The sequence below is a fragment of the Acanthisitta chloris genome, unplaced genomic scaffold, assembly GCF_000695815.1.
Source record: "Acanthisitta chloris isolate BGI_N310 unplaced genomic scaffold, ASM69581v1 scaffold44681, whole genome shotgun sequence".
Classification (NCBI taxonomy): domain Eukaryota; kingdom Metazoa; phylum Chordata; class Aves; order Passeriformes; family Acanthisittidae; genus Acanthisitta; species Acanthisitta chloris.
In genome coordinates, this window is record NW_008655183.1 from 523 (window position 1) to 11,973 (window position 11,451).

An 11,451-nucleotide genomic window follows, 5' to 3' on the forward strand; every position below is an offset into this window, starting at 1 on the left:
AGCGTGGGACGGCGAGGGCAGTTCCACAGCCCCAGCCCCAGGAAGATGCCTGTGCTTTGGAGTGGGGCAGGATACAGCTCACAGCCCCACGACTCTGGGTCACTTCACCACTTGAGGCTCCTGCTTTGCCATGAACTGTTTGCTTGCAATAAAGCTTCACATCAGTGCAGGCCACAATCCCACTCCCCTCTTTGGGAGGTGTTTGCTCCCCCAGCTGCACAGCCCTGGGGACAGGGAGGTCACTGCTCATCTTACCAAGGATGTTCACATCCAAGTGGTTCTTTGCCGAGTTCTTCAGCAGCTCTCGCAGAAATGCCATCAGGTACTCAAACACGTTTTTGTGGCACCCTGGCAGGTCAGAGATGATCTGAGGAGGGAAAAGCCCAGCGTTTACATTGCAGACACAGCAGGGGCTTTATCCGCTCCCAACACTGCCCCATCTGCAAGTGCTAACAGCTCTCACAACACACAGGCACCAGCTCCAGACCCTGTCTATTAGCAGAGAGCCAAACCCTGTTGCTGGCCTGGCAGAGGACAGATGGATCCCTCCCTGGGGGGCTGCAGACTCAGTCCCCCAGCGCTGCCCACACCTGGCTGCTCAGCCGGTAGTCGCTGGCACTCTCCAGGCAGCAGCGGTAGAACCTGGAGCAGATGACTGGCTCTGGCAGGCTCTCCAGGAACAGCAGCAGAGCTTCTGCCACCGAGTGGTTGCTGCCCACTGACCCAAACGTGGTTAAGGAAGAGGCAAGCACAGTGTGATCCAGGCTGGTCCTATTTCTGGTGAAACATGAACTTTTGCTTAGTCTCCCAGAGCTGCTCCTATTGCTCACAGCTCTGGGTTAATCCCCTGGATCCATGGAGTGAGCTGCACCCCTGGCACTCAGACTCTGGTGTAATGATCAACAACCATTCATCAACATCACAAGGACTCAGCAGAGACTTCCAGACTGGTGCCACAGCTGTGAGGACCTGCAGAGCTCAGTCACCTCCGGGTGCAGCAGAGCACACTGGTAAAACCTGTCTCAGCAGTGACCACCATGGCACAAGGAGCCTCCTTGGACTCTGAAAGGATACGGAAGGTATCATCCACTCCCTTGTCCAGGCAGTCTCGGATCTGCTCAAATTCGGATCTGAGGCCTGGCTGCTGGAACAGGTCCTCCTGCAGAGACAGCTCTTAGTTCAAAGGAAACAGAAGCTCCTTGGGTAAACAGAGCAATATCCTTGTAATCTGCCTGGAAAGTCTCTCCAAACTGGTGGTTATCACACAAGTCTCAGCACAAGCAGCTCTAGAAAGGCTGTGGCACTGCAGCGAGAGCAGTGCAGGAGGACACTGCTGATGCCTGCAGACAGTCACCAGCACCAAACAGTGCAGCCCTGGGCACCATGATCACTTATCCCAGATGGCCTTTGGCCAAACACCCACAGCTAACAGTGACTGCTGCCACCAGGATCTTCTATAGAACCCAACCCAATGCAAACAAATCACTTTGTGCTTCCAGCACAAACACTGCCAACCTGCTGGGAAGCATGGCGATACAGGTGATCCACCATCATCCACAGCTCCTTTGGGATGTCCATGGGCTTTTCAGCTTGAGCAGGATCACCACTCTTGTCTAGTGGCATCAGGGTCTGACGGAGGGAGGGAGGTGTGGGCAGGGGAAAACAAACAAACAAACAAAAGGTGCTCATTCAACTTGGCAAAAACATTTCACAAAGCTTATACCTGGGAACTAAGGCTTATTAATAATAGTAAACAGGCCTTAGCCTCTAGTTTTAGTGGCTCTTGGGGGTTTGGAAGGGAATTTGGTCTGCAACTCACAAGGGTCCGAATGGACTCTGCCGACATGTCCTGGATCGGTTCCCTCATGTAGCACAGTGTGTGGATAGGTGACCCAAAGCAGCTTGGCAAATAGTTGCCCGTTACAGACAGAAAATAATCCTTCCCCCCACTAAGATGCAAGACCAAGATATCTTCAAGCTTTTCCTCTCCAGAGTTCAAGCAAGTAGCTGTTGATTTATTAACAAACACTTCCAGCTCAATTGTGATCTCAGAATCTGCCAGAGGATGATAAAAACCCAGTTACAACCAGTATCAGACCAACAGGCAAACAGGCACAGCACTCTCAGAAGAGCAGAAAGAGCTAAGGAGGGGACAAAATCAGCTCATTAGCATGAGAGAACGAGGAGGAGCTCACCTGAGAGCAGGAAGCCCTTGCTGGGATTGGCAGTCAGCCACTGCTTGCAGTAGGTTTTCTCGTCTGGTTTGCTGATAAACTCGAACTGGCAGGGCACTTGGCCATTGTGGATTGTAAAGCTCTCTACCTGCAGCTGCATGTATTTGACATCCTCAAAATGGATCTAGGAACAAATGTCAGTCAGCATCATCAGCCAATTCCACCTTGCTGAGCCTCAGCAGCCATTCCTGTCCTGTGGTTTACACATTAAGCAGCAAGACACCCAGATTAACCCTTTGCTCCCACATCCTATCTCTTCCAGGAAGGACTGCATAGGATCACACTTGCTTACTCTGAATGCCAAAGTCCTTTGCATAGTGGGCTCTTTAAAATGAATGCTCCCCTCAAGTAACTGCAATGAAACTCAGGACAAGAGAGCCCCAAATGTCTTCTGGGCTTATCCTTATAGTGCCCAACACACAAAGCAAGTGTTGGTTTGTGATCTTCTCCAAATCCTTCAGATTTTGCATTTTATGCCTCAAAGAACATGTCAGAGCAAGGGTCACAAATCACCCTTCTACCTTCTCTCTCCTCACCTCTGGGACTGACACTCCCTGTGCTTCAGCCTTGTGCTGTGAATGGAGTTTACCTCATCTAAACAGGAGCAAAGATTCCCAAGGCTCGTAAACAGGGAGCAGCCACAAGTCCAAATATTCTGCTCTGGAACCAGACCCCAGGGCCTAGAATCCGTCCCCACTGCTCCAGGGAGCGCTGGCACCGGCCAGACCCTACCTCTCTGCGGGACAGCGTCACCGAGGGAATGTTGGCGTTCTCCAGCTTGTCCAGGGAGCGGACGATCTCCTCAAAGGCTTTTCGGTAGAGCTCCTCATTCACAACCTTCACCTGAAAGGGACACACCTCAGCAGCTGCACTTGCTGTGCCTCTGAGGGCAGCGGAAACACAGCTGGAAACATGGGAAGCGATTTGATCTTAGCAGCACACTAGAGTATACAACCCAGGGAATGGCAGGGCCACTTGGAGCACTAATGCTCCAAAGTCTCCTCAGGATCCAACAGTAAAGGACCTTGCCATAACTAACAAGAGTCACTTGGGCAGTACTAGATCAGCCTTTTTTTGCCTCAAGAAAAATGACAACACACCACTGTGTTCCCAAAGAACAGTAACAGCTCTTCAGGCATTGTTCTGCCTTACTGGAGTATCATTTACACAGTCCTTGGTTACTATGTCCAACAATCCTATCTCTGTATCTGATCCAGCTCACCTTCCAAGCCATTGTTCTGAGGATGCCATAAAAGTAGGAGGAGAGGAAAATCAGGAGGAGAACCTCCCTCCTCCCTCCCCATGCTGAGGATGAGCTCAGCAAAGTTATTTCCTCCAGCACTGACGTACTCACCCCAATGTCAAACACGGAGCTCACAGGCTTGTGGTCACTGAGCTTCAGAGCCATGTGGCTGCGATAGCTCAGCTGGGCAATGTTCTGCCCTTTCCAGAGTATCCGGTCACACCACGCTGGAACACGACACTTCTCACTGAAACAGAGGGAAAATCACAATTTGCAGGCACAGCTCAGGTGCAAGCACAACACTGCTCTCACAGGGACTGTCACACACACTTGGGGCTTCCTGCCATGGCCTGGGGCTCATTCTCCATCAAAGTCCTATTTTAACAGTTTCTTTGAGTACATACAAAAAGTTTGATTGTCTACCATGCGGTGTCTCTATCTCATGCTTTACTTCCTGCTTCTCCAAAGGTGCAAGATACAATTAACATACAAAGCAATGCTCAGATACTTCGGACCACAAGAACCAAAGGGAATAAGAACTCAGGCTCTGCACTTAAGTTTACATTCGTTTTTTCACTGGCTGCTGCACAGGTTTCATTCCTGTACTTGCAGATGAAGTTCCTGGTTTGCTGAGAACAGGTGAGCTACTTTGTGTGCAGAGCATTACAGGAGTGATGGTGCTCACAGGCTCTTGGAGAACACACAGCACAAATGCTCTGTCAGCCCTGGCTGGTCTCACCTGAGCAGGTGCAGCAGGTATTAGCAAATAAAGGATCCTAAACATCTTACTTGGGGAAAAAATCCCAACAAACCAGACAAAAAGAATTAAACTAGCTGAAAGGATTCCTTAATTTTATTCTCCTCTAAGAGAAAACCCAACAGGATTATTCCTGGGAAAAAAAAGATTATGAATATCTGACAAACAGCAGTGGGAGAAAAGCAATGTAAATAGATGTAAACTGGAGGTGGATTTTGAATCCAAGGGAGAGAACCAGCAATAATCTCAGAACTCTTCCTGTTTACAGCCATTAGACCTGCAATTTTTTTCCTTGCTTTTACTTCCCTCAGTGATAATATCAGCCACTGGTGGCATGACACATGAGGCAATCGCTGTACCTTGTGTCCCAGTCATCACAGCCAGCATCATACTTGTACGTAGGCTGGAAGGAGATCTCTCCCTCTGTGAAGCCTTCGAAGGCTGCATTGGCCTTCATTTGCCTCTTCAGCTATGAAGGAAAAGAAGACAAAAAGATTAATTTGACACAAGCTCAAGCACAATTCCCACATGAGAGACACTGAGCACAGCTAGTTGTGCAGTTTCCAGGAGCACCTCAGCACCACTGAAGCAGTGAGACAGCAATACCTGGTCATAGTGGCAGAGCTCTACAAACGCTTTCTCCTCTACAAGCTGCTTCACTTTCGCCACGTCCAGGTCCTCCAGACGGTAGTTGAGGTCCCCCAGCCATAGTATCACACTGAAAGAGAAAGTGCAGCAGACCCTGCAGAGGCCTGATGCTGCCCCAGGGCCCCTGGGGCTCCACAGCAAGGCCATACACAGCTCTGCTCATCCCAGCACACCCAGGTGCTGTGCCTGCTCTCATCAGAGGCAAGAGTGAGAACCTGAAAGAGAGGCTCCATTTTGTACCTTTGCTATTTTCAGTCACTGTTCTGCATGTTTGTCACTATCCCTTAATAACTGGTGCTGTTACTGTTCCACATTGACTGAATCTCTCAGCTGGGAATATCAGTGCTTGTTGCTGTCCTATTCCCCACCCCAAGCTTGAGAATAAAGCAAGGCCTGGGAGAACATAAGGCAATGAGTGGCCCATCAGAACTGTGCAGGTGAGCACTCCCCAAACCAGGGAAGGCATTTCTGGCCCTTCCAGCTGACATTTAGCTCACTGGGCTCCCCCCTCGCCCCCAGCATGTCCACAAGATGCTCCCTTGTCATGTGCCCTGATTCTCACAGCCGGACCAGAAACATACTCGTGTTTGCCAATGGTCAGAGGGGGCAAGTTTGGGTCCGAATGGGAGAACTGCATCCGTGAGCAGATGTCTTTGAAGTCCTGGTTCCTGCGCTCGTACTCCTCCGTGTGAGCGGCGAGGTGAGAATTCACAATGCACACGCTGGTGTTATGGAACTTAAACCTGATGGCAACACCACCTTTGTTACCCTGAAACATAAAGACAAAGACATTGGTCAGAAGCTTCTACACCACAGATGAATCCACAAATGAGTTACTGGCAGTGGATGAGCCAGACAATTTTGAAGCAGACTCTACTTAATTCCAGAAGAGGAAAAAGGCTGAAAATGCCAAGTAGTGATTACTACTTGGAGCATTTGTGACCACATGGCAATTCCCTCTCACAGAGCTCTGAGTTGGCACAGAGGTAGGACTATCTGCTTCTGAAGGCAGCTGCAGCCTTAGCTGGAGGAATAACCCCTGCATCCAAGGAGAAGGGCTCTTCCAAATCTCATCCCTTCTCATGCACAGTCGCCATTCTTACCATCCTCCCCATGATTCCAGTTCCTACAGTCTCAACTTCCACCTCGGAGATGTTTAGAGCAAGGTCTGCTTTCACGTACAGCAGCAGCATGATTCCCACCAGCCTCACGAGTTTCACCTGGAAAACAGACCCTGGGCCCTGAAACGCTGGGATGAGAGAGGTTTGTCGAGAGAAGGCACACTGCTCCCATCCAGAACGAGGGCCACCAAAAGAGAGTTCCAGGCTCCTCTGACACACCAGCTGAACTCACAGTACTCAGCCCAGGAAGGAGCCAGGGAGCAACACCCCAGTAAAGGAAGCTGAAGCCCAAAGCCAGAGTCACAGCACAGGGATAAGCCTACGGAAGGAGCTTCCCTTCAACAACAGAGACAAGAGACAAGGCAGACCAAAGGAGCAGAGCCAAGACATAAGCAGTATTCCTACCAAAATACCTTCACAACTCATTCCACTGTGCATTGTGGAGACAGACAGGGGAGAGGCTAAGGAACTTCCTATTCTCCTTCCCCAAGGCAGGAGGAGCTCCCTTTATGTGGGGGTGCCTGGCTGTGGTCCCCATCCTGCCCTGCCTCAGCACCCTGCACAGCAGCACTACCTACGACACGTGCAGAGCCTGCAGACCACAGCCCCTGGAGGACACAGCCATCCAGAATGAGAGAAGGCAAAGGGAAAAGAGGCCCAAGTGGAAAATGATTCCACACTCAAACCTCCCCACAAGCCACATTTACCTTTGCATATTTGGCATCTGGGTGAAGACTATCAGTTACAGCTTTAAACCATTCTTCTTCCTTCGGTGTGTCATTGAAAAAGAAGGCTTCTTTAGTCAGATCAAGCTCCTGGAAACTGTGTTAGAGGAAGGAACCCAGCACTTGTTTATAACTCTCCAGCCCTTTCCTCTGGGAAAGAACTAAACCAATTTATACTCACTAAATTTGTAACTGAAAACTCAAATCCAGTTATGCTGATTGCAGAGGTATGTTAAATGCAAAGCTAAATTACTGTGACTGTGATATCGAAGGGATTTTGTGACACTGAGAGGCCAAACAGTACCAGACCAGCAGCCCTTCCTGGCCCTGCACACCCTGAAGCTGTGCCATGCTACGGCAGTGCCAACATTCCCGTGCTGCCCTGGCTGAACTCCTCCTGAGACAGGTCTGCCAGCACAGCCCAGGTTTGGCAGAACAGGCCAGGGAGAGACACTCACCCCACGCAGTAAATGTCTGGAGGCTCTGCATCACACCTCAGCCAGGGCTGGAGGCTCTCTGTGGGTGACTGACCGTTCACGTTGTACGTCCCGACAAAAACCCTGCAAAGACAGCAGCTGAACCCCAGAGCTGCAACCTGCACAGCCAGGAAACACCACTGCTACTAACCAGGCTCTTCATGGTACAGAGAGCTAACAGGTCTGCAGGGGGAGTTAAGAAACTCTAGCAATCTCTAAGGTGATTTTCCCACAGCAGCACCTGTGCAGGCACAGTAACACACTGGTATACATAGTGTTGAAGGGAAAACAAAACACTGGAGCTGTGCAGGAGCAGTTCGAAAGATCAATTCATGGAATGAGATGCATAAAACTATTTCAACCACAGTAAAGTCTTGGTCCTAATTACATATTTCACCCAAGCTCTGATGAGCTTATAGGAACTACTACATGAACAGGTAAGTACTGGGCAGAAGTGGAGGGGGAAGGCTCAGTGCACAGAGCTGAGGCATTTCCAAGCACAGTCTGAAATAAGCAGAGAAAAAAGTGATTTCAAAAAGGCCATTTTCTCCACTAGAACCACGAGACAGAACCTTGACAGAGACATGTGTGAAATTCTGCTCTGCTAAAGCCTAAACAAGGAAAGAAAACTGCTCTGGAAAGTATGGATCATCCTTATCTATGGAATTCCTTGTTTGTAGGACACAGGATGAAATGATGGACACAAGTCATTCTGACAGCCTGTGCTAGCTTACAAGCTACAAAAGGAAGTTCTCAGGAATGATTGCTACCTGAAGTTCTGGATGTGTGTGTAGGAATCCTCCATCTGCACCAGCTGAGATTTAACAATAGTATCTCTCAGTCCAAGCTTTGGTTCTGGTAAGATCAAGACCTTGTTTGAAGCCATGACGTGGGAGGGTCGGACCTGTTCAGTTCTCACTTCAGGCTTGAGTTTGTTTTGCCTGCAAGTGAAAGCAAAACTGAAGATGAAGTCCTGGCTATCCACACACCCTAACCAACTCATTTCTGCCACCAAGGCCTTGATTAACATTTGTCTGTCTGTTCACTAAAGACAGGTAATGCTTGGGATAAGCCAACAAGACTGAAAGGAACATTTCTTAGCAGGGCTCAGACAAACCCAGTTTCACTAACTGAAATAACCAATGGTTTTCACTACCCTGGTGCAGCCTGTCAGTGCAGAGCAGGCCTTACTCACACCTGGATACTGATACAGAACCTGTACACCTTCCCTGCTCACTGGAACAAGGAGATGGAAATCTCATCTCCTGCCGCCTCTGCTTAGCCCTTCTGACCTCAGCAGGAGAATGAAGAGCTGTGTTTGTTTAAAAACCCTTCTGGTGGAAAACTTCCAGCTCTGCCCAGAGTGGGTGGAGGTAAAGGTGGTTTCATTTTAGTGTCTTCTGGCTCTGCAAACTCCTTGTGCAACAGGAATGGTGCCACAGCTTGGGAGTTCCCACCAGCAAGTGGATGGTATAAATTTAGAGTCAGCAACCTGCACAGCAGTGCCAAGGACAGCACTGGGACAGACTCTGAAGGATATGCAGCAGGGACCACAAAGTCCTGGGAACTGGAAAACGCAACTGTAACATTTCGAGAGTGTATCTATGAGACGCAGTGGCTCTAAGCCAAAGCCCTCTGAATTCAAAATAAACAATGCTAGCAGGTCCTGTCCCAGTGAACAGCCAAGATATGCCCAAATAGGGGACTAGCAAGGCTGTCTCTGAGGGACTGGGCTGAAATCACCACGAACGTTCTGAGCGCATGCTTATGCTGAACTGTTTTCCCTCTGAACTAGAATCTGCAGATTCTCATCTCAGAAGGTTTCCAGCCTCTGTTCTGCCATCCCCTCCTCTGCACATTGACCTGCTGGCGATAACGCGGCCGTGCCCAGAGCTCACCCACCAGCACTTTCTCTAGACATCAAAGCATCAACAGTTTGCCCACCCCATTGGTTCCATCCTCACACAGTCACCCAGGACCCAGAGCATTGCTGCTCTCTGTTTGTGGTCACTATACAGAGACCCACTGAGGAGGGAGGCACAACTAAACTAGCACAGAAATGGGGCCACCACTTTTACTCCTCACTCGACCTTCCACAGAGAGCTGATGTGCACAGGTCCCTTCAGCTGCTGCCCCGAAGCCGCACACAGCGGAGACTCCGTACCTGGGAGCACTTCTGTCGGTGCTGTCGTGGCTGTGGCTCTGACTGGCTGCAGCCTTTTTTCCATTCTGCTTGACACCTTCAGAGCCAACTGCTTCTGGAAAATGAAACCAAAAGGTTTCACTTTAAACACAAAGTGTTCTTCAATTTATCAACAGGCTTATGCAAACACTGGCAAAGATCTGTGGGCAGAGTATAATTTAGGTTTGTGTGGAAAAGTAAAGTGCCCCACAGTGTCTCTCTCAGTTATCTGACAGATTTAGCATACAGTTCTGTGATGATGCAGCTTCCCCTGCAGAGGAAGAACTGACAGGAGCCACACAGAGCAGCAGAACCACTGCCCACTGTGGGAGTGCTTGCTGTTGGCTCTCCCTTGCAGCTAAGCCAAAGCAGGACTCAGCAGCACAAAATCCAGGGCTTTAGCCTGGAAATCCAAAAGATTTATGTTAATAACAGAATGGCACTGTAGGTGTTTGTTTGGTTAATAACAGATTTTTCTGTTATTAACCAAACAAACACCTACAGTGCCATTCAGAGGGCTTCTACCTATCTGAAAACACCCAGCAAGGCACAGGAATATGTCCCCTCAAGGCTGGGCAGTGCAGTCACCACACAGAGCCTCTGATCCTCAGCAGAAATATCTGCCTTGATGCAGACTGCACAGTTCTAAAATGATAACAGGGCTGCTACCACACAAATCTAACTAACTACAAGTGTGACACTAGACACGTCACACTCTCTCAGCAAAATCTGACAGTTTCAGCGTTTTGGGCCAGTTACAACATTCTGCTCCTACAGGTGGCAAAATAACAGTTAAAAACTGGACTCGGGGGGGTGTCCATGTTGAAAACACAAACAGCAACCTCAAGAATATACTCCTTAGCACACAGACCTAGTGATGACACAGAAATTGCTATGATTTTCTGGATCTAGGCATGCAGCCGAGCTTCTCCTTCAGTGAGCACAGCCCAGACAAATGAAGATGTTATTGCTGTCACAATACATTCTGCAGGACCAGAGTGCAAACCAGGAACAGAACTTGCAGTACTTCACCCAGGCTGTTGGGATACCAATCAGCTGGCAAGAAGTGGCCAAGTTCTCAGCCTGGAAAACCTCTTCTGCCCAAGAGCCTTCTGAGAATAGACTGTGTAAGAGGATTTATCAGAGCTTGGATGCAGAAGAGCACATGACTCAAATCCCACTGCCGATCACACAGCCCAAGTCATGCAGAACTGACCAGGAATACACAGAGCTGCATTGGGAAGCACAGGCCTGGGGAGCAGGGACATAGTGTTTTCCCCATGGGCACTGAGTACTCAATAAGTGCTCCTTGGACCTCTGCAAGATCTCCTGATAATGACCATGCAAGATACCTCGCCAGTTGCAGGAACCAACCTGAACTTTCACCTCAATGGACAATGGCTATTTTTGTTTCAGGGTGGGAGCAGAATCCCAGGCTTTATGTCCCACAGGGGACGACACCACTCGCCAGCACGCAGAAGGCAGTGCAGAATGGCAAGACGTGTGAGGCTGCTGCTGCTGACACAGCTGCTGTGTGATCCAAAGATCACAGTCAAACATCACACCTTGCATTCTGACCTCAGTGGTAGAAATCAGCTTTAGACTGGATTCTCCTAGGAAAGAGATTAGCCCTGGAAAAGGGCTGTTTCCTTTAGATAAATTTATATCTAGCCACAGACTGCTGTAGCCAGAGGGATCTATATGGCAGCTCTCTGAAGCAGAATATTTCAGTGAGATAATGACCTTGTTCAATAATTGAACCAGGCACAGAAATACAGTTACGTGCAGAGCTTACAGCAGCTTACAGTCGAACAGGATTTGCAGTTAAAGGAGATTTAAACAGTAATAAAGACATTCTTGTTAAAAATGCACAGTAACATTATACTACTGTTCTACAACAGGAAAGCATATCTCCTAGATAAAGCAGGATCCATGCTTAGTGCCCAAAGGGGAGAATCAAATCAGCAACGAGAGCAGCACGGCCGGAATGAAGCAGAGTGCAGCAGAAACGGCAACATGCAGGGTTTGAACCCCACGCTGACTTCCAGGAATCGCCGTAGCGCCG

At 49.2% G+C, this 11,451-nt stretch overlaps 1 protein-coding gene across 1 annotated transcript in view; it reads right to left on the bottom strand.

Moving 5' to 3' along the window:
- INPP5B (inositol polyphosphate-5-phosphatase, 75kDa) overlaps positions 1-9,462 on the bottom strand; it is a gene marked incomplete at its 5' end in the record, with an annotated part of 9,638 nt that extends 176 nt beyond the window's left edge. The window contains 16 exons of the mRNA XM_009083788.1: positions 256-367; positions 591-718; positions 1,075-1,159; positions 1,516-1,629; positions 1,820-2,055; positions 2,196-2,358; positions 2,967-3,077; positions 3,589-3,724; positions 4,594-4,703; positions 4,841-4,952; positions 5,464-5,651; positions 5,986-6,102; positions 6,711-6,825; positions 7,187-7,288; positions 7,975-8,145; positions 9,369-9,462. Of these exons, the coding sequence (XP_009082036.1) occupies positions 256-367; positions 591-718; positions 1,075-1,159; positions 1,516-1,629; positions 1,820-2,055; positions 2,196-2,358; positions 2,967-3,077; positions 3,589-3,724; positions 4,594-4,703; positions 4,841-4,952; positions 5,464-5,651; positions 5,986-6,102; positions 6,711-6,825; positions 7,187-7,288; positions 7,975-8,145; positions 9,369-9,462 (2,094 nt within the window). The remainder of the gene's footprint in view (positions 1-255; positions 368-590; positions 719-1,074; positions 1,160-1,515; positions 1,630-1,819; positions 2,056-2,195; positions 2,359-2,966; positions 3,078-3,588; positions 3,725-4,593; positions 4,704-4,840; positions 4,953-5,463; positions 5,652-5,985; positions 6,103-6,710; positions 6,826-7,186; positions 7,289-7,974; positions 8,146-9,368) is intronic.
- Positions 9,463-11,451: the final 1,989 nt, after the last annotated feature.